At 37.4% G+C, this 22,748-nt stretch overlaps 1 protein-coding gene across 6 annotated transcripts in view; it reads right to left on the bottom strand.

Annotated features, from left to right (window-relative positions):
* Positions 1-22,690, bottom strand: part of LOC126281787 (protein AF-9) — a 110,116-nt gene extending 87,426 nt beyond the window's left edge. For 2 of the 6 annotated variants that reach the window (XM_049981000.1, XM_049980995.1), the window contains exons 1-2: positions 22,437-22,690; positions 7,613-7,790 (exon numbers count right to left, since the gene is read on the bottom strand). In XM_049981000.1, coding sequence (XP_049836957.1) covers positions 7,613-7,790; positions 22,437-22,448 — 190 coding nt within the window. In that variant the 5' untranslated portion in view covers positions 22,449-22,690. Of the gene's footprint in view, positions 1-7,612; positions 7,794-22,436 lie in introns of all 6 variants that reach the window. The other 4 variants (XM_049980997.1, XM_049980998.1, XM_049980999.1 and 1 more) reach the window with 3 other exon arrangements.
* Positions 22,691-22,748: the final 58 nt, after the last annotated feature.

The following is a 22,748-nucleotide window of genomic DNA, read 5'->3' as shown; positions in this document are numbered from 1 at the left end:
AACAAATTAGAACAGTGTTGGACGAAGTGTATAAGTCTAAAAGGAGACTATGTCGAAAAATAAAAAAAGGTTTACCACAAACAGGTAAGTAGTTTTTATTTTTGCACTGATTTTTCAAACACCCCTTGTACTCATTTCAGTCAAGTACCGCACTGGTAGATCCTTCGTTTGCTGGATAATGATGGAGTCATCAGCTTTTAGAGAATGTAGAGCCTGGAGTTCTACAGAGGACAGGTTAGGGTCATGTTGTAGAGACCTGAGGAAGGGTTGAGAAGCAATGCTGGATGGGAGGCATTCTTGGAAGGCCTCTAAGGGATGATTTTGAGGTACTGGTTGTGGATTAAGTTGGGATTTGGCCTGAACTGTCAGAGGCATGGTTCAATGTCAGGTTTGCTGTTGGAAGGGTTTTGGGATTGAGTTTGCAAAGTGATATTTTCCAAGAATATTACGTTTGAAGGAAAGTAGGTCCACCAAAGCAGCATGATCCAATGCAGGTTTAAGGCTGAACGTGAGGTCCTTAGATAATACAGATAATTCAGGAGGGGAGAATGCTTTCGATGAGAGGTTAGACACACTGTACTGTTGTGACTCTTTCTTGGAATTAGGGGTTATTCTTGATATGGGAGGCAGTGGTGAAGGCTGTGGGATGTTTAGGAGGTTGGCCAAGCTCGTTTTGTAGGAGAGTAGTGATGGTTGGTGGTGTGCCTGTTTAGGGAGCTGCAGAGGGACAGGAAGGGAAACATCATTGTTCAGGTAATTCAGGAGAAGGTGGGATAGCTTTTTGAGGTGAAGTCTGGCATGTTGTTGCAGCTTGAAGTTTGCTTGGCAGATGATACCATTCAAGGAAACATGCACATAATTGCAGAATTTTGCAGAAGAAGAAATGTGTGCTAGAGTGAAAATTTGCTGATTAGGCATATAGGTCACAGATTAGCCAGGTAAGAGAGAGAGAAAACTGTAAGCGAGCCTGGTCCATTCAGAAACAGAGATTTTCAATGTTAGACCTTTTGGAGTAACTCAAAGGGACAAAGCAGTTTTCAAGAAACAGAATGTGGGATCTTCATTTTGATAGTGCAATGTCATGTTTTCGAAAAGAGCGGATATAAAATGAAACAACTTATGGTAATTCAGCCATTGGTGGATTGTACTCCCAGCGAAATATCGGCGGTTGCTGTAAATATTACCTAGCTGAATTACTGTAAGTCGTTTGAAAATTGTATGCACCAGGAGAAACTCAGCTTTCACAGGGATATAAAATGAGATGGGATTCATTATGCCTAAGAGGACAGTTTGGAGAGTTAGAAATTGTGTGGGTGGCTCTAAATAAATATGCAGAGGATGGAAAACACAGAAAAATGGAAGAAAAGCAAGCGAAAAGGTCAGAAAAATTAGAAACATTTGTAAGAAAATCATCAATAAGATACAACTACTGGGTGATCTATATGATACGAAAAAAAAAGTGATTGAAAAAGAAAAAAGGAAAAATTCAATTTGAAAGTCAAGAAAACGAATTAAATTTAAACAAAAAATTATATATATATTTTAGATATTTAATATCATCTAGGCATGCATAAGCCTGAACAGCTACATTCTTCCAGCTGAATATATTGTGATGGTCCTGTATCTCGACAGTGGTGGAAGGTTGTGTTAAGAGAAGTTGGTGAGGTGAGAAAGGTGGCAGGGAAGTGGAGGGATGGGTTTGGAGAAGCCTGGCTGACAGCTGAGCGAGAGAGAGAGAGGTGGGTGGGGGTGGGGGGTGTTGCAACAGGTGCATGGAGCATTGGAAGGTGGCTTGGCAAGGGGGGGGGGGGGTTCAGTTTCAGAAAAATGTGGATCCACTAGCCAAGGCGGCAAGGATGCCCTCAGAGCAGGAGAAACATGACAACTTCAGAGTATATCCCAGGACTGTTTGAGACAGCCAAGCCTCTCGTTAAAAACTATCAAGAACAATACTTTCTCTGAAGAGACCACACATGTAGCAGACAAACATAAGCAACCAATTATTGAAAGACAAAAGACATAGTGGTTGAGACGAAAAAAACCTTGACATGAAATTAAACAGTAGATGAGCGTGGGCACTTCTCAAGATCCTCAGAGGTGATCCCACAAAACCTAAAAGCAACGTTTCAGAAATGACTGCAGATCAAATGTCCAGCCAACTGATGCTGAAAAGAAAAACTCATCAGGATCAAGAAAACATTTTATTGGACATGGGAAGCAAAAACCATTTCCACAAGGAAGAATTTTCACAAGTGTGTTTGAAATGGATTTCTCCAGCACTGAGCCCAACAGGGCATTTAGTGTCAAACAGGAGGGTTCTGTACCTTGGAACGATAACACTGAACTGACTCTTGGTCATGACGAATATCTGTGATGCCAACTTGCAAATGCTGAAGATATGGAGGAGGGCAGTGGTGTCACTCTGATGAAACCATTAAGAAAATCAAACGAGCCAATGAATTTCTGATTTGTATCATTATCATGCTTTTAAAGGCCTTAAAATGAGTGACGGTCCATCACATCACAAACATCTTGGAAGAAAACTTCTTTTACAAGCAAGCTGATTTCAGACCCCGGAAATTATGTACTGCCCAAGTCTCAAACCACACACAAAATACAAAGAATGGTTCTGAGGAAGAAGATAATGGAGGGGCCTACATTGATCTGACAGCTGCATTTGGCACCATCGACTACAGTAGGTGACTGATTAAGTTGTATGGGCATATGGCCTTTTGTCTGTTATTCCTGGCTGGCCCAAGTGATTCTACATCAGATTCTGCAAATAAGGCAACGAGTGGAGGACTCAAGAATAGTACAATGTGTTCACAAATGACAAGTCAATGTCAAATAATATCAAGTAATTGTTACACCTTCCAGGACAGAAAAGATAAAAGAGAAACTGGTGCAGACTCTGAATTTAGTCAGATAGTATTATGACGCTAACCATTTGCAGTTACACTCCAGCATCGCACAGTTCTGACCTACCCGTCGACATCCCAGACATAGTGTGAATGGTGAGGTGAAACCCAAAGCACTGTACACAGTTCACAGATGTAGACATGATTTTCCCAACATATGAGCTGCACTATATCAACAAAAAAATCTGAAATCTGTACCAGAAACATCAACTTTAATTTCCTGATGAGCATTACATGGTGTGCCAATTCACAAAGGCATATGTCTGTTACAGCCATGTGTGTGTGTCTCAGCTGTTGACTATGCCTCAACACGGGAAGAAACTGAAGACTGCAATACATGAATCAGTGTGGATTGGTATAGGATACCTGAAGCTAATTATGGTGCAGCAGATGCCCTATGCCATATTTGAAAGGAAGAAAGGGACAGTGAAAGGGGGAAAGATGAGGATTGGAACATGGAATGTGAGGACACTACTACAAGCAGGAAAGACAGAGAATGCAAAACAGGAGATGAAAAGGAACAGATTAGATGCCCTTGGTTTGTGTGAAAAGAGATGGGGAGAGAATGGGGAGATAGAAAGTGGAGATTATAAGCTCTTTTACTCAGGGGAAACCAAGAGTGGTAAAAACAGAGTAGGGATATTGATAGGGCAAAAGTTATAAGGTAATGAAGGTACAATATATTAATGGAAGACTGATGATGGTGTTAATACAGGTATATATGTCAGCCAGCCAGCATAGAAATGAGGAAGTGGAAGAATATTATGAGAAAATACAAGAACTCATCAAGAAAGAAAATAGAAATGCCTGCATTATCATCATGGGGGACTGGAATGCAGTGGTGGGTGAAGGAAGAGATGAAGATGAAGTGAGATTTGGATTAGGAATAAGAAATGAGAGAGGCGAATGACTCATTAGTTTCCGTAAAGAAAATTCATTAGCAGTGGGTAACACATTATTTGAACACCACAAAAGGAGACGTTACACAGGGATATCAAATTTGAATAAGGGAAAGATATCAGTTGGACTACATCCTGATAAAAAAAAAAAAAAAGTTTAGGAACTGTTTGCAGAATGCTAAAGCTTATCCAGGAGTGGACATAAATTCAGACCACAACCTAGTAATGGGAGAAATACAACTGAAGTTGAAAAAAAGTCTGGAGAGGAAAAGCAAAGGAAAGACTAAACATAGAAAGACTCAAAGACGTAGGAAAGGCATCAGATTTGGAGAACAGATTTATGGAAAAATGGCAAACAGGTAGTGTTGATGAAAGTGTTAATGACAAATGGATAAAAATGAGGGAAGGACTCATGGACTTTGCCAAAGAAGAACTAGGAATTATGAGTATCCCAAAGCACCAGGAACGAATGGATAACAGAAAACATGTTGAAAAAGATCGTAGAGCGCAGAAAGAGGAAAAGTGTAGAAACAGAAAAAGGCAAAAAGAGGTACAGGAAACTAAATAATGAATTAAGAAGAGAAAGTGAAGAAGCAAGGAAAAAATGGATGAAACAGAAATGCGACGAAATAGAGAAAATGAAGAAAGAGGGAAAGTGTGAAATGATGTATAGACTGGCTAGTGAGATAGTTTTTTAACATAATAGAAAGAGGAATAACATGGAAATAGAAAGAGCAGATGGTACTCTAGCAGAAGAACCACGGAGGTTTTGAACAAATGGCAAGAATATATTGAATGTCTGAATAAGGGGATGAAATGCAAAGCGAAATTAAGGCTGAAGAGGAGCAATATGTGCCGGAAGATGGAAAGGGATTCACCATCTTGGAAGCAGAAGTAGAAAAGGTGTTGAAGAAGATAAAGAATAGGAAGGTATGTGGAATTGATGATTTGCCAGCAGAACTGTTGAAGAGTCTGGGAAACAAGGCAAGAAAAGAAATAATCTACCTCTGTAACAAGATATATGACAAAGGGGAATGGCCTGAGGACTTCCTTACAACAGTTGTGATACCAATAGAGAAAAAGAGAAACACTAAAAAATGTGAAGAGCATCAAACTATCAGTCTAATTTCTCATGCAGCTAAAGTCTTGCTGAAAGTGTTGAATAGAAGGCTATATGGCAAGCTGGACAGAGGCAATGCAGAGTAGCAGTTCGGATTTAGAAGAGGAAAAGGAACAAGAGATGCTATTGGCCTGTTCAGAACTATAGGGGAAAGATATATGGAAAAAAAAGGTAGAGAAATATTTGCTGTTTTTATAGATTTAGAAAAGGCTTTTGATAGAGTTCAGTGGAACAAGTTGATGGATATTTTGAAGAGGAAAGGAGTAGATTGGAAAGAGAGACGACTGATACAGACTCTATATTTACACCAGAAAGTAAGGATAAGGATTGGAAATGAAATGTCAGAAGGAAGTAGCATTGGATGAGGTGTTAGACAAGGTTGTTGCCTTTCCCCACTTTAGTTTAATGCATACCTTGAAGAGATTATTGCAAAAGACTTAGGCGGGAAAAGAGGAATACGTATTAGTGGAAAGAGAATAGAATGTATAAGATTTGCTGAGGACATGGTGTTAGTGGCAGAAAGTGAGCGGACAGTGAATAATGTGCTCAAAGATCTGAATGAAGCTTGTGTGGAATATGGGATGCAAATAAACACAGCAAAAACAAAGAGTATGTTCATCAGTACAAGACACAGATTGTCTAATATTAAAATAGGACAATCTACCATTAGCCAAGTAAGTGCATTTAAATATCTTGGAAGCACAATAACTGAAGACTTGAGATGTCACCAGGAGGTGAAAACTCAAATTACCATAGCGAAGGAGGCATTCAACAGAAAGAGGAGACTCTTATGTGGCAAATTAGATAAAGATCTAAGGAAAAGCGTTGGCCAATGTTTTGTCTGGAGTGTGGCACTATATGAGGCAGAAACATGGACGCTGAGACGAGAGGATGAAAAAAGGTTAGAAGCATTTGAGATGTGGATGTGGAGAAGAATGGAGAGGATAATTTGGATGGAAAGAGTAAGTAATGAAACAGTATTGGAAAGGGTTGGTGAGACAAGATGTCTGCTGAAGGTTGTCAGAGAAAGGAAAAAGAACTGGTTGGGACATTCACTGAGAACGGAGTGCTTGCTAGCAGATGCTTTGGAAGGATTGGTTTGTGGGAGAAGACTGAGAGGAAGAAGGCGATACAAGATGATAGACGACATAAAGGGAAGAGGAAATTATGCAGACCTGAAGAGGATGACAGAAGACTGGACAGCCTGGAGAACAACCATGTGAAGACCTGCCTTTTGGCAGAGCACTGATCATGGTGATGACGACGACGATGATGATGATGATGATGATGATGATGATGATGATGAGATGCCCTACATGGTCTTCACAATGGACCTCCTCATGTGTGCAAAGACATGAGGAGGGAATCCTCTAACAATGCATGGCTCACAGCCTATTGTCCAAGAAAATATTTTGTGTGCGTGTGTGGATGGGGGGTTGGGGGAGTGTGGGGGATTTGGGGGGGGGGGGGATGGAGAGGAGGAGGAGGAGGAGGAGGAGGAGGTGTGAGTGAGTGAGTGAGTGAACTGGAGAATCTAATGCTCTTTTTAGGCAGAAGATATGAACCAATCACATTTGTTTTCTATATAGAGAGTGCCAGAATAACTTTCACTCGTCTGGCTATTATGAATTTTAAGGCTGCTCACTGATTTTCGTAATTATTTAGTGAACATAAAAAAACTAGACGTCCTGGCAGATTTGTATGTAGCAAACCCAAAGCTTAAGCTAGGCTGTAATGTGGCAATTTGGTTTAAGTTGACGAAGCCAAAAAATGTTAATGGAAGAAAACTAGGTGCTCTGAGGCTGACATGCAGTATAGCCCTATGTCTAGGTTAGGTTAGAATGTAACAGTTTGGTGGCGAGTGGCAGAAAACTGGTTAAGCTGACAGACTAGCCTGTAGCACAGCCCAACATCTATGTGAGGTTGGAATGTGGCAATTTGCGTGTGAGTTGACATAGCTAGCGAATCTCAATGCAAAAATTTGATTGCCGTAATAGACCGATGTGCAACGTAGCCCAAGCTCCCAGAGATGGTGGTCATGTGTGCGCGAGGTCTGCCTGCTTATGTGAATGTGTGTGTGTGTGTGTGTGTGTGTGTGTGTGTGTGTGAGAGAGAGAGAGAGAGAGAGAGAGAGAGAGAGAGAGAGAGAGAGAGAGATTTTCCTGCTCTGAAGAAGGCTTTGGCTGAATGCTAATGTGTAAGTGTCTTTTCATTGTGGCTGTCTGAAACTCAATCTATCCTTTCTTTATATTGCTGATATTCCAAACTGGAGCTTCCATTGTTTTATTTCCAATTTCGAAGAAAACTGTGTCAATGTGTTTACATTCTAACCAAATGGAACAAAATACCAGCTAATTTATTTACAAACAATAGCAAATTACAAACGACTCTTCTGATTCACTACTGACAACCAAATCATGGTTCATTGTATTCAGTTCCCATCGTATCGTGCAAATTATTACCAAGATCGACACCAAAACAACAGCTGCTGCTATCGTGCATGCAGTTTTACACAGTGAGTGAGAGAGAGAGAGATACATATATTATTTAAGTTACTGGATCACCATTATGATCAAAATGTCATCCAATTCACTTTTCGATACAAGTATCCAAGAATAAAGTATAAAAAAATTTAAGTTCACATTAATACTAAGTAATTATGTAAAGACACTTACCACGGATAGGTTTAGGAAACGTTTCATGCAAATGGAACACTACTTTTTCCACAAAATGCTGTATCTCAGCATTATCTGTACCTCGCACAAACACTTTCCAATCATGAGTGAAGCCTTCTGGTGTGCGTTTTGCACGAATGGATGCTTCATGGCCAATGTCAAATGATACTCGCACACACTGCTGACAAAAAGGAAATAATGTTTCATTAATGGGAAAAAGAGGTATGCCTTGTATACCACACTACACTGTCTCGCAGAAAATACTGACTGGTAGTGATGAAGGTACTGGCAGAAGAAAGTGCTGACCCTCAGTTTACTAAGGATTACTCTGACAAACAAACTGTCGTATTTTAGAATTCCCCACTTACTGGTAAAAACAGCTCTCCATATGTACCACTAGAAGGCATTGTCTATTGTATAAATGGTTTAGTCCTCTTGTATTGATGTTATTGTCTTTGAATTTGATCAAACATATAACATGCAAATAACCCAAAATATGTTCTTGTGGATTAGCACTTTCTTTTGCTGACTCTTTCAATTGTTCTTGGTAATCACATCAGATACAACTGTGGAACAAATGTAATTTTTTAGTTACTACTAAGAGAAGTGCCCATGAATATAAATATAAATGAGAATTTATTAAATAGCTGTATTACATCAGTGTACATATAGATCAAATGTTCATATAACTCACAGTGTGTCTTTCTACTAGTATGACGTCTAATAAATTGCAAAGTCTACTAGGGTAGTCTTTACAGACTGCCTACTATCATAGGATAGATAATCTCTATTTCATAATTTGACTAACGTTGGGCTAGTAATGTGTGTGTTGGAAACAAAAAGGTCACAGGATTACTGTGGACCCCAGAATATTTCAGTCAGCCTTTAATCTAGCTTCACCTATAAATGATAAGAAAATTCATCAGGAATGACAGATGGTTTCAGCTTCAAGATTAAACTGCAGACTCCTTTTTTATTACTGGGGTAGAGTATGCACACAAAAGATGGCAAAGCAGTGTCCAGTTAGAAGATTTGCACCTGGCAACTGTGCCACATAGAATTATCATTATTATTACCTGCCTACTGGCTTTCTAATTGAAGGGACATTCAACCATAAATTTCCCTTCCTGTATTCTATGTCATAAAATTATTTCGTCAAGCAAGAAGCAATAAGCATAACTTTTTTGAAGTTTGGCTGGTACAGAGTTCCATAGACAGAAAAACAGATTTTGAAGCTGGCATCTTTATTTTAAAAAAGCAGGGCTTTACAACATTACTGGTATGTAAGTTCTCTCACAAAAGACCTTGGCAAATACAGGAATAAGAAGAGTACTAGAGTTAAACTGTAGCCTCAACTGATGATGGTATCTGGAAGATAATTTGGAATGCTCATTATATTACTCTGAAGGTTTACTTTCAAAGCAACATGCTACAAAATGGGTGAAGTATTTTGTTAGGCGCACAAAATTAAGGAATGGAGAATTTATAAGAAAAGTCACGTATGGAAATGACTGTTACATTAGCATACATCACATGACAGGTTTCATGGTTTGCATACAAATGTGTCAGATACTGTAAGTGATTTCTCACATGATTACTTAGCAAAAGCATTCACATTGTCCACAACTTTATCCACATAATAATGGTGATTTGTATCAGACCTCTTTTAAGATACATTTGTTTTTGAAGGCCAAGCTAAAGAACAAATTTGTAACACAATTTCAAACCACTGGAGGTTACACAAAATACTTCACTGAAAGTTTAATGTTCTTAACTGACAATTTTAAGCTCTGGGATCCTCATCTGGATTGCACAGTGATATCGATACAACACAACTGTTGCTTAAAATAACACACAGGCTATACAAGATCAAGGAACTTTCATTTTAAGCAACAATTCTACTGGTAATACTATGCCCACCAAATGACTACCCCTGTGATCAAGATTAGCAATCAACATCTATGTCGCAGGTATTTGGTACTTCAAGGTGTCATTTTTAAAATAAATAATAGCCATGGAGTTCTACCTCAAAACAATTTAAGAAAAGGAGGAAGAGTACTGTTACTAACTGATAGTACAATGAAAACGGGAGGAGACAAACAGAAGCTGCTATACATAATAAAAGAAGAGCACAGTCCAAGGCATAGGTCCTAATGTAAAGCATATAAATAGCTTCTCAGAATACCGTAACGTATTAGAGAATGTTTCTGTATGTCCATCCTTTTGTCTGGAGGTCTGGGGGACTACAGCTGTTCATTATTGTAAGAAAATTTAACACGTACAGCCATCCTTATGATGTCCTCCATGTGTTGCTACAGTTTCGGCACCTCAATGCAACATCTTCAGGCATTAATTCCTGAAGATGGTGCACTGAAGCTGGTAACTACACAATAAAGGGCATCATAAAGATGGCTGTAGGTGTTTCATTTTCTTACAGTAGAGAATCTGTGAATACAAAGAATATCAGAACTAACAATCTACAGCCACCAACAGGAAAGGTTTTAATCTTTACCACGCAGTAAAATTGGGTCAGTTGAACCTATTGAGAATGGTTTTGATCTTTAACGTAATAAAACTGTAGCATGTGACATCATATGTGTGCGAACATAGATGGAACAGTACATTGGCAATTTTTGTTTCGCTTCGACATTATTTTTTGAGATGTCAATTGTGTTTACAGACTTACTGGTAGTGTAGTTTGAGGTTTAGGTTAAGTACGAAGGTGATAGTTTGCTTGTTAGATGGTGTAGCTGATGAACAACTCTAATTCTTGGTGTTACAAATTTTGGATTTCAAGTAGTGGTTAATATTTGTTTTGAAAAGAACTAAATCAAACAAAAAATGAAAATGGCTATATTTTGAGTATTAAACATACTGCACAATATGCCCTACTGGTATTTTGCAAACATAAAGCACTAATGAACAGCAATTGATTACAGAATGGTAAGATGCAGGGTAAAAATAATTATAGTAGGCCTACTTGAAAGAAAATAGCTCATCAGGTGAAAGTCAGTGCTACAGATTAAAAAAGAATTTAATTAATAATAATAATAATAATAATTTTATTGACAATCGTCCTTTACAGCAGTAGAAAACATCACACATATAATACAATACAATTGATAAATAAAATAGTACTATATTACAATTGAAATATTCATTTATGTTGTAGAATGGGTGGGTGACTAACATGTCTTACAGTTAAACTTAATTATTCTAAACTTAAGATGGCACTAGGAAATGAAAAATGGGAACCAGTGTACAATGCAACTGAAGTGAACGAAAAATGGGAATATTTCTATAAGTTATTCAGTAACAATTTAAATGAAACCTGTCCTTTAGTTAAAAAAGTAAATAAAGCTGTAAACCATAGAGCCGAGATCTCCCTTCTGAAATTATTGAACACCGGGAGAAAATGAAAGATTGCTATATACTCTTTAGAGATACTAAACTACAATACTTCTCAACAAAATATAAACTGCTCAGATAAACATACAGAGAGTCCTTGACTACCTAAAAGCACAGAAATATACCTCTGAAACAAGGAACTCTAGCTGTATCAGTAAAACTGCCTGGAAAATAATGCATAAAGAAAGTGGGAAACAGAATTCCTATGAACACAGCAACATAACATTAAAAGAAAATGGTGAAGAAATAAATGACCCAAAAGAAGTGTCAGAAATTTATACAAAAGTTCAGTACAGTTGGTACAAATGAAGTTCATGTCAAGCCACAAAATTTTAGTATTGGAAAATCTAGCCAGTCCATTTATATCCACGGCATTACTGAGAGGGACGTCCTGGCAATCATATCAGCACTTCGGCCAAAAATGTCTTGTGGCTGGGATGACATTTCACCTAAACTGCTAAAGGAATGCAGGGATGAATTGATGAAACCCATGACTCACTTGATAAATACCTCCCTCAGAAATGGAGTATTCCCTGACCTTTTGAAAATTACTGAAATTATACCAGTGCATAAAAAGGGATTAAAAACTGACGCTAAAAACTACAGGCCAATATAATTAACCTCAGAACTAGGCAAATTGTTAGAGAGAGTAATACTAAATAAAGTTGAATCATATTTCACCAAACACAATCTGTTAAACAACCTACAACATGAATTTAGAAAAAGGAGATTTACTACAACAGCAGTAGCATCTTTTATACATGAAATATTAAATAAGCTGGACAAAAGTGACAAGGTAATAGGCACTTTCCTAGATATGAGTAAAGCCTTTGATACTGCGAATCATACCATTCTTCTGTGTAAGCTAGAAGAGTGCGGGTTGAGAGGACTAACCTTGAAACTACTTACCTCCTATTTAAAAGACAGGAAACAGTGTGTGAAGCTAACTTATCAAAATAATGAGCAGCTCCTAACAACCAAATCAAACTTCAGGACACTTCAATGTGGCGTACCTCAAGACAGCATACTAGGGCCTTTTCTGTTCCCTGTATATGTAAATAACTTATTTTAACCCCAAAATTGCATGGTCGTAAGCTATGCTGATGACATATCCTTCATCAGCTGTGGCAGTGATATGCAGTCTGCAGCTAACAACACCGAGATCAGTTTCAATACTCTGTCCGCATACCTTACAGCAAACAAGCTTCTTGTAAATAAAGACAAAGTGGTAATAATGAAGTTCATCCACAGTTATAATGCTGCCATAACTGATACTGTATTTACATCCCCATTGGGTCTTCCACATGCAAATACACATAAATTTTTGGGCATCTTTGTTGATGAACACTTATGGAAAGAACATGTACATAATATTTGCAAGAAAATCATTAGAAATGTGTATCTACTGAAATGGGTCTCAGCCTTCTTGGACCATGATACTTTAAGGCAAATATATTTTGGGTTAATTCATCTGCACCTTCAGTATGGTATTGAGATATGGAGTGGGGCATCAGCAGTTCATATAGATAGACATTTTAGATTACAAAAAAAGGCAGTAAGAATAGTAGCCAAGGTAAAGAAGAGAGAGCCTTGTAGAGACATCTTTAGAAAATATAAAATTCTTACTGTGTACTCAATGTATATACCGCAGACAGTCATATTCATGAAACAAAATCCTGAATTTAATATGAGAAACAGTAATGTACACAACTATGATACACGGGGAAGGGCAAATTTTCATAGAATTGTGGCCAATAAAAAGGCAACGGACCACAGGGTACAGAGAAAGGGAGCAATTTTGGATGTGTGTGATGTCCTTAGGTTAGTTAGGTTTAAGTATTTCTAAGTTCTAGGGGACTGATGACCACAGCAGTTGAGTCCCATAGTACTAAAAGCCATTTGAACATTTTGAACAATTTTCAACAATGCACTACCCTGTGAACTCAAGAAAGTAAATCTAAATATGCTAAAGAATAGACTGAAGCAATTATTAGTAGAGAAGTGCTGTTACTCCATAGAGGACTTTAAGTTGTAGTGCCATCTTGGAAAACAGTGTATATAGACAATGTCTCCGCTCTATCAGTGGTATGAAAGAATGTAATTATACACTGTATTGTGTGTACTGTACTATTGTAAATATAAGCTAAATTGTGTTCCAGTATAGAGGAATCTACTTGAACTGCCCTTTTGAAAAATAATGTGTACAGACATGTGTCTGATCCATATGTTGTTATGAAAGAATGTAAATATTTTACTATATATGTGTAATGTAAACTAAATTTTCCTGACAATGTCCGAAAACTTTTTGTTATATGGACAGAAAATAAATAAATAAAAAGTATTTGTTTGAATGCTTGTTCAGGTAATTCTTGTACAGAATGTGGTACCTTATTAAATAATTTGTGCCCCGTAAGTTCATAGCTCTTCAGTGATTTTGATAGTCTGTGATATGGAGTATAAATACAACTCTCCCTCCTGTGTTGTTACAATGTACATTTTCTCTACATTTTGCTTCCTGTAACTTCTTTTTTGTTTAAATTAAAACATAGTATATGTGTAAGTTTGTTACAGTCATGATTTTTTTGTTCATAAAACAAGTTTACAGTGTGGCTTATATTAAGAACCAGTAATTACCCTAACAGCTTTCTTCTGCAGCATAAAGATAATGTGCACACAACTAGAGCTCCCCATAAAATAATACATGTCAGTATGCTTTCAAAGAAGCAAAAATAGGCTCTTCTAACATACTTTTTGTTTACACAGTCCATAAGTCGCCTTAACATAAAAATTACTCTTGACAGCTCACCACTAATGTATTGTACATGATGACGCCAAGATAATTTATTGTCTAAATATATTCCCAAAAACTTACCATAACTAGAATCATCTGATGGATGCTTCCCTTTTAGACTAAAAACCATGTGCTGTGTTTTGTTATCGCTCTACCAAACATTCTGAATGATGGCAAATCATTGATCATTATAAGGAACAAAAAAAGGGTCCAGTATGGTCCTTGTGGAACACCTAATGTAACTTGTTCTATACTTGACATATTCTTGTCAACACAGACAACTTGCCTACGGCTCTGTAGATATGATTTTAATAGTTAAGGGTGTTGCCTTCAGTACTATAGAATTCCATTTTTCCAGAAGTGGTATGTGCTCTACAGAGTCAAAGGCTTTAATTAGAACACAAAAAATGACTTGAGCAAAAGCTTTATCTTTTGACACTCGATGTATGTATTTCAGTACATAGTCTACAGCATAAATAGTTGACAAGTATTTCCTAAAATTATACTGTGATTCACTAATTATTCCTAGATTTTCAAAGTAAACAGGTAACTGTTGGTAAATTACACATTACAGTTCTTTAGAAAAAGCTGGGACTACAGAAACTGGCCTGTAACTTGAAGGTGAGTTGGTACCTCCTTCTTCATACAGTGGAACTACCCTAGACAGTTTCAGCTCATGAGGAAAATATCCCTCAAATACAGGATTGTTTATATAATATGTTAAAGGATACATAGCACAATCTACTACTTTCTTTAATATATTGCAAGATATGTCACATATATCTACTCTGTCTAAAGGTTTTCACTGTTTTACTATTCTTGGGACGAGAGTAGGTGAGACCTCGTAGTAAGCAGACATAGCTGATGGTTTGGCAATAGCATTTCTTACTTCTTCCACTGATTTGATATAATAATCATTGAATGTTTGGGGAGATAGATTAATTTCCTTGTTTCTTTCATTTTTAGCAAAAGTATTTATTAGTTTCCAATACTGCTGAAACTGTATTTTTTTGGCTTCCACAATGGCTTTTTTAATGATTGATTCCTATACCTAACATAGACTAATCTGGCATCTAACAGAAACTCCAATTTTTCTAAAAATACACTGGTGATACCCTTTGGTGACATGTACCAGGACATTGTTAATAACTTAAAACTATCAATAACTATACCAGTAGCTTTAAAATTCTATTCACCCCACAAATACTCTAAATCCAACTTATTAATGGAGCAATTGAGTTACTCTTTCATATAGATTGTTACACCACCTGTTATATGCAAGTTCACCCTTGACAGCCCACTGTTCATTCAAGGAAAAAATATCGAATATATTCTCCTGTCCAAAATTATTCACCAAAAATTCTTTACTCCTTGAATGTTCAGGAAGCAAATCTTAATCTCAAAACTGTTATCCCCTTCAGACTGAATGTTTTGGTGAGAAGCTATAGTATCTTTCACACTACTTATCTTATGGGCTTCTTCATCTTGCTGCATCCCACTAAAAAAACTCATTTAGGCAGAGAGGAGACACTGTCTTCCACTTACCAGCAACACTTGACCTTGGTTCTACATAGTAAGATACGGCACTTAAAATTTAGGAGCATGTTCAGTATGTACTGTCACAGATTATACAAATAAAGAGGGATTACATAACGAATATATGAATGTACAAACCAAAAAATGTTGTGCGTATGAAGAAAGCAAAAGCAAAATGTAAGTGGAAATAAACAACTATTAAAGAGATGGTGGAAATTTCAAACAAATAATAACAGAAAGGTGATAGAAAATGCTCAATTACATAAAATTATTCAGATATGACTTTGAAGGGAGATGAACAGGTACTAAGCAAAATGTAGCAAGAGAAAGAATTGGTAACGAGAGTATTAAGAAAATAGAACAGAAACTTATATTGGACAGACATCATATTTCAACTGCTGAGAGAGAGAAAACAGGACAAGCATTCAAAGTTTTCTTTAAATGTTTATACAGTTCAAGGGAGGACTTTGAAGCACAGACAGTTAATATACAGAAAATAACAACAAATAAAAAATAACAATCTGGATGTTATGTCAGAGGAGGTTACACAGCCATTCAATTCAAGCTAGAAGGGAAGGAAAGACCCTTGGGGATGATTGTATTGAAACAGAAATACTTGAAGTTGGAAGCAAAGTAATGTAAAAGACCCTTGCAAAATTGTTTACAGAATGTCTGTGGACAAAGGTAAATCGACAAAACAATAAACAACGCTGTAACTGTTCTACTCCACAAGAACGCATATTAAACATTTCATCCTTCTTTCCATAAAGTACAAGGCTTTTATTACAAACATCAACAAATATGTAAAAATTGTCACTGGACATTATTGAGGCAAAGGAAAAAGCTACTTATGCTGAAATACATCTCACAGCTGTCACAGTTATAACCATTACTTTGAAGAAAAGTACCAGTACTGTCTACACTAAAATTAAATTTAAACCAACAGACACACATAGACCAGTAAGCAGGGTATTCTGTGCAGTTCCCTTCACTGCTTTATTGTTTATTCTCATTGGACAATATGTCAACTCCAAACTCTTGATCAGTTTATTCCCGCCTACCTATATCCATGATGTAATTAAGAAACACTGTAGAGTATAAATAAGTGAAGGGAACTGCACAGAATACACTGCTTACTGGCCTGTGTGTTTGTTGGTTGTATGCTTAATTTTAGTGTAGACAGTACTGGTACTTTGTTCAACGCAATGGTTAGGTGTATTTCTGCATCATTACCTTGCCCTGAGAGTTTTAATGAAAGGTGATCTGCTGTCACCAATTCACATCTCCAATGAGGCAAGTTACATATTTATAACAACAAAAATAATCAATTATATTAAGTTTCTTATTTAGCTTTTCCTGTGTTTTACTAGTACCATATTTCTTGATTTTTGTGCGTGTTTTTCCATTTAAGCGGTATAGTCTCACATTTTGGAAGTGTAATTTCATTCAGTCTGTAGCACAGTATTTGCTCTCTTATTTTGTTTCGAAGACAAGCATCCATTTCCTGTGTAAGCCAGTCAGTCAAGCCCTCCACTTAAGAGGTTTAATCTTGCATTTTTAACTCTATGGATAAATTCAGGCACTCTGTAGAGTAGTTTCATTTTTTCTGAACAGCCAGCCACACATATTATTAAGGCTCAGCTTCCATTAGCAACACATTGAGATTGTAGCAAGTTATGTATCTAAGTTTCTGTCTGCTTTTGTAGTTTACTTCTTCAGTCAGTGCTGCTGGCATGGGTAGGATGTGTGTACACTGTGTGTGGGTGCAGGAGGAGCTGACGCTGTTCACGGGTAGAAGAATGCTAAGGTCAGCCATCTTCAGGCTGCGCTCTCTGGGCGTAGTGGTGGCAGAGAATTTGGCATGTCACATGGAACACCCCAGGTGTTGGTTGGTTCGACCGTGGGCTCTGCTGTGAAGGCCCTCCTAGTGTACCCGATGCATTGTATCCACTCTCACAGCAGGCTAAATGGTCTGTAGTAACGCATTCGCATCCCTTGTGGTGGAGGGCAAACGTGGCAGCTGACCTTATGGACTTGTCTATTTGACCTGTGAGTGAACATGTGGCTGTTTCCTCAGTGGGGTCTAAGCTGGCTCACACGGGCAGTGCGATACTAGTTTTTGAGAGCTCCAACATAAGACAAGTTATGGAGCTCCTTAGGAAGATAGCGTTCAGAAAGCCAGTGTGCACTTGGTATGCCTGCTGGCGGAGTGGGCTCATACGAGAGCATCCTTGCCTATGGCTATCGAGCGTGCAGGGTGCAGTCATCTGCAAGTTGTGACTCATGTCGACATCAACAACGCCTGTCACATGGGTTCTGACATCATCCTCAGTTAGTGCAGGTGGCTGGTGGAGTGATGAGGCTGCTGGCCTCACACATGATGTCCATGTGGAGCTTGCAATTTGCAGCATTGTTCCCATAGTTGATTAGGATCCTTTGATTATCAGGTGGCGATTTGTAGTACTCCCTTTGACTGGTCAGGGGTGCACTACAAAATGAAGCAGCTACTTGGGTAGCACACTACTTGTGAAGTACACATGGGGTTACTTAGGCTATGCGGTAGTTTGAGGTACTCTAATGAACACTCACATTTGACATGCAGAAAGGGAAGTCAGGCCACATTCAGGGTGAAACCACTTTGACTGTTAAAACTTTATCAGTAAATTGTCGCAACATTCATAACAGAGTTCTTGAATTTGCTGCCCTCCAGGAAAGTTCTCTCACTCAAGATATTCTTGGCACCGAACATGAAGTACAAAGCTCTGAGATATATACCAAGCCATAGAATGTGTATCAGAAAGACACATTAGATGTCATAAGATGGGTCATAGGATGGGGAGTGTTCACTGTTGTTGACAAAAATACTGTCTCCATTGAGGTCAAAGTCGAATGTTACAGTGAAGTTATCTGGGAATATATAAACAGTCAATACGAGACCAAATTAATTGTTGGATGTTTTTACTGGCCACCAAAACAACTGTGACAATTTTACAGTCATTCAAAGAAATTCTATGGTCAGCAACACATAAATACTCAGATCATGTAACAACAATTGGAGGTAACTTTAACCTGCCGAGTATTGGCTGGAATATCTATGTATTCATTGCGGGGGAGGAGGCGATAGCCTACAGACAGTCAGTCCTCAGAAGTTCTTTTGAACACATTTTCTGAAAACAGTCCTCTGCAGCTAGTTCGGCAACCCACATATAATGCAAATTTGTTAGACAGTCTTGCAGCTACAAACGGGCTGGACCTTATTGACAGCATATGTATGGAGATGGGGATTAGTGAGGAAGCAAAGGCTGTGACACTCTTGGTTCAAAATAGAACACACAAATGATGAAATGGAAATTTTAGCAGATATTTGTGTGTCTGTGAAAATCTCTACGTACAAAGCATACCACCGTCATACTTGGCAAAAGATCTGACCGAGAACCTGAGGAAATTCTGGTCCTATGTAAAATTGCTAAGTGGGTCTAAGGCTTCCATCATTGCACTTGTTGACAAATCTGGTGTGGCTGTTAAGACAGTAATATGAAAGCTGAAGTTTTAAATTTCACATTTAAGAAATTGTTCATGCAGGAGAATCGTAGAAAAATATTGTCATTTGACATTGAACAGACTCTCATATAGAAGACACAGTAATATGCATCCCTGGAATATAGAAACAATGGAATAGTTGAAAACAAATAAGTCACCAGGTCTAGATGGGATCCCAATTTGGTTTATCAGAGAGTACTCTATGGCATTGTTCCGTACTCAGCTTCCTTTTATTGTGAATCTCTCACCCAGCACAAAATCCCAAGTGACTGGAAAAAAGTGCAGATGACTGCTATATATAAGAAGGGTAAAATAACAGAACTGCCAAATTACAGACAAATATCCCTAAGATTGGGTTTGCTGTAGAATTCTTGAATGTATTCTCAATTGTAATCTATTTAATTTTCTTGAGACTGAGAAGGTTATATCCACAAATCAGTGTGGTTTTAGAAAGCCTCACTTGTGCAAAATTTATCTTGTCCTTTTCTCTTGATATACTGTGAACTATTGATTAAGGGCAAAAGGTAGATTACATATCTCTAGATTTCTGGAAAGTGTCTGACATGATATGACACTACGGATTCTTAATGAAGGTACAAATCATATGGAATAGGTTCCCAGATATGTGAGCGACTCGAAGGCTTCTTAAGTAATACAACTTCAGCATGTTATCCTTGACGAGTGTTAATCAGAGGCAAGTATAGGCAAGTATACTGTCAGGAGTGCCCCAGGTAAGTATGATAGGGCATTTATTATTTCACATATAGCCTACCTAAATGATCCAACAGAGAGGAATCAGTGGTGGTTTGCTGATGGTGCTGGGTCATATGGGAAGGTGTTGAAGCTGAGTGACTGTAGGAGGACACATGACGACTTACATAAAATTTCTAGTTGGTGTGATGAATGACAGCTAGCTCTAAATGTAATAAGATGTGAATGAGTAGGAAAATCTAACCCAAAATGTTGAAATGCATCATTAGTAGTGGCCCATTTGACAAAGTCATGTCATTTAAATATCTTGGCATTACACCGCAAAGCGATATGAAATGGACTGAGCATGTGAGGATTGTGGTAGGGGAAGGCGACTGGTCGGCCTTCAGTTTACTGGGAGAACGTTGGAAAGTGTGGTTCATCTGTAAAGGTGACTGCATGTAGGATACTAGCAAAAATTATTCTTTAGTACTGCTTCAGTGTTTGGGATCCTTACCAGGTCAGATTAAAGGAAGATATTGAAGCAATTCAGAGATAGCCTGCTAGATTTGTTACCGGTAGGTTTGAACAGTATGCAAGTGTTAGGGAGAGGCTTTGGGAACTCAACTGGGATCCCTGGATGGATGGTGACATTGTTTTTTACGAACACTGTTGAGAAAATATAGAAAACCAGCATTTGAAGGTAACTGTAGAAAGATACTACAGCTGCCCACATAAATTCAACCTCAGGACCACAAAGATAAAGATACGAGAAATTAGGGCTCATTTGAAGACTTAAAGACAGTCATTCTTCCCTCGATTTATTTTCAAGTGGAAGAGAAAAGGAAATAACTACTAGAGGCACAGGATAAAATCCGCCAAGCACTGTATGGTGGCCTGTGGTATATGTAGCAGATGTATAAGGTGGGTAGGTGACTTTAAAAAATATGTTTACCATGGAAAGGTCTAGGGAAGGTGCTTATAGAGCAGTGAATGTGAAATTGCTCACAATTTATAATTCAGTCACCCATTCATAAATTTTTATTCAAACTTATTTCATCAACACATTTATTGCTTTCTGGAAACGTGCCCTCTTGTGTATCTAAAGCACATCATATGCATTGACAACAATAATAGAAACAATTAAGTCGTGCATTGCAAGTATTTGTCACACACTCATATGCATATATTAATTCAGATAAATGAAATTCACATAACACTGAAAAATGAAAATTCAACTGTGATTTTTATAAGTATCACTGTCACTTCTTCACTTTTCATGTTGTGACAACTGTTATGGAAAACTTCTCAACAGTAAACACTATCAATTTTTTACATTCACCTATATAATCTACAAAGTGAAATTCACTGTTTTACAGATACATGCCATTCCACAATAGTAAACACATATCTTAAGGCTTGTGTGTCTTGCATAGTATGTGCATTTTGTATATAGCACAGCGAAACTAAAGCCTGTAAATTATTTCCAGTTCATACGAAAAGTGACTGATAGTGATCTTTACATAAGCAATATTCTGTTAAATGTAAATTATGTGGGAATAAAACTGTGCTTGTCAATTATTCAGTGTTTCTACTATTCAGTGAGTGCTCTCTTTAACTCATAAATTATTTACATAATAATGATCTTCACATATCAAATTGTTGCCTCTTTTCATAAGTTAGTCTCTTACTTGTACCACAAATTCCCAAGTTCTCAGGAATTAAATGTGAGACCAAGTGAGGTATATTATGTCATGTTTGTGTAAAACCGACAAAAAGGATAGGCCTAAATAGAGAAAAAGGAGTAAAGGTATCTTTCCTGTTACATTTCCAAAAAAAGATTTACAGAAGAAAAATGCAGATGACTTTGCTGCTGAAGAATTGCCTCCTGGTATGTTGAATGTCTGTACTGTCTATTATTTTTTATTTCACTTAGTGGAGCACAGTAGGCTTTTTTCCCACAATAGAACTTTCTTGTTTGGATTAAATTATTGCTCAAATCTGAGCAGTATCCATAAAAATGTCATATTTCTCTTTGTTATGATGTCACTACTCATCTGCTTCTCCTTCACCAAAAGAATAGTGTATACATATAATTAACCTACTGAAAAGAAGCGATAAATGCACATTGTTATTATGCTATCCACTATGTTCCGAATGTTTTAATGATGTCCTGTGAGCCAGTGTTGGTTGAAAATATATACCACTGCTTATCTAAAATACGAATGGCGAAAAAAAAATCAAAATTAGTTGTCACCATTAGATCTGAACTAATGGTATTTAGCGCACAGAATTTTTTTTTCATTGCTTTAGTCTACAAAAATGTGGTGGGGGATGGGTTATGGCTCAAAACACGGTTTTGAACAGACGGCCTGAATAAAAACTGTATCTCTGAACAACATTAAATCATTTCATTTTCAAAGCTTTTTATGTCACTGTGTAACTATATCGCATACAAATTACACTGACAGGTCGACTCTAAAGCAATCGCTATACACAAGGCTCTTCTGCGGAACATAGTTGTCGCTGTGCTGCCTTTTACACCTAAAAACTGAACATTTATTTTCATTATGCTATACTTAACGAAACTGCTACACAATTGTGCGATTCTGACAGTACTGGGATTGAAATTCCGAGAGTCAATACGTAATTAAATTTTTTTACGTTACTTTGGGCTGACGGGTAAAAAATGTAAACTCGTTACGACTTTTTTTGGACAATATCTAGGAAGTAATTCTTAATGTGAAGTTGTACATGTATTTACCCGAAAAAGTGCCAGAATATAGTACAGGAAAAATCCAATCACGTGTATTCAAATTTAAATTTACGTAAAAGTAATTTTTATATTTCTAAACGCACCGAATATGCCATATCCTGTTTACACTGATACTGAAAAGATCATTCTTGGCAGTCTTTGTATCCCTTGGTGAAAATTTCATGTAATAATTCATTACACCGTTGTTACAATCACATTGCACTTTTACTAACTAAAAATATTTACATCCTGCCGCCTGCAATAGGCAAGGAAACATAACAACAACATCAACACGTAATACACAAACAAACCTCCCTACAACACAGAGCCGTTTTACTCGATTAAAATTTGGAGCGATAGTCTGTTGTCAACAGGTACGTCAAAGCTTATCAAACAATCAACAAATGCTGCTCAGC

The sequence above is a fragment of the Schistocerca gregaria genome, chromosome 7, assembly GCF_023897955.1.
Source record: "Schistocerca gregaria isolate iqSchGreg1 chromosome 7, iqSchGreg1.2, whole genome shotgun sequence".
Lineage (NCBI taxonomy): Eukaryota > Metazoa > Arthropoda > Insecta > Orthoptera > Acrididae > Schistocerca > Schistocerca gregaria.
The sequence above is the reverse complement of the archived record's forward strand: the minus strand, read 5'-3'. Positions and strand labels throughout refer to the sequence as shown.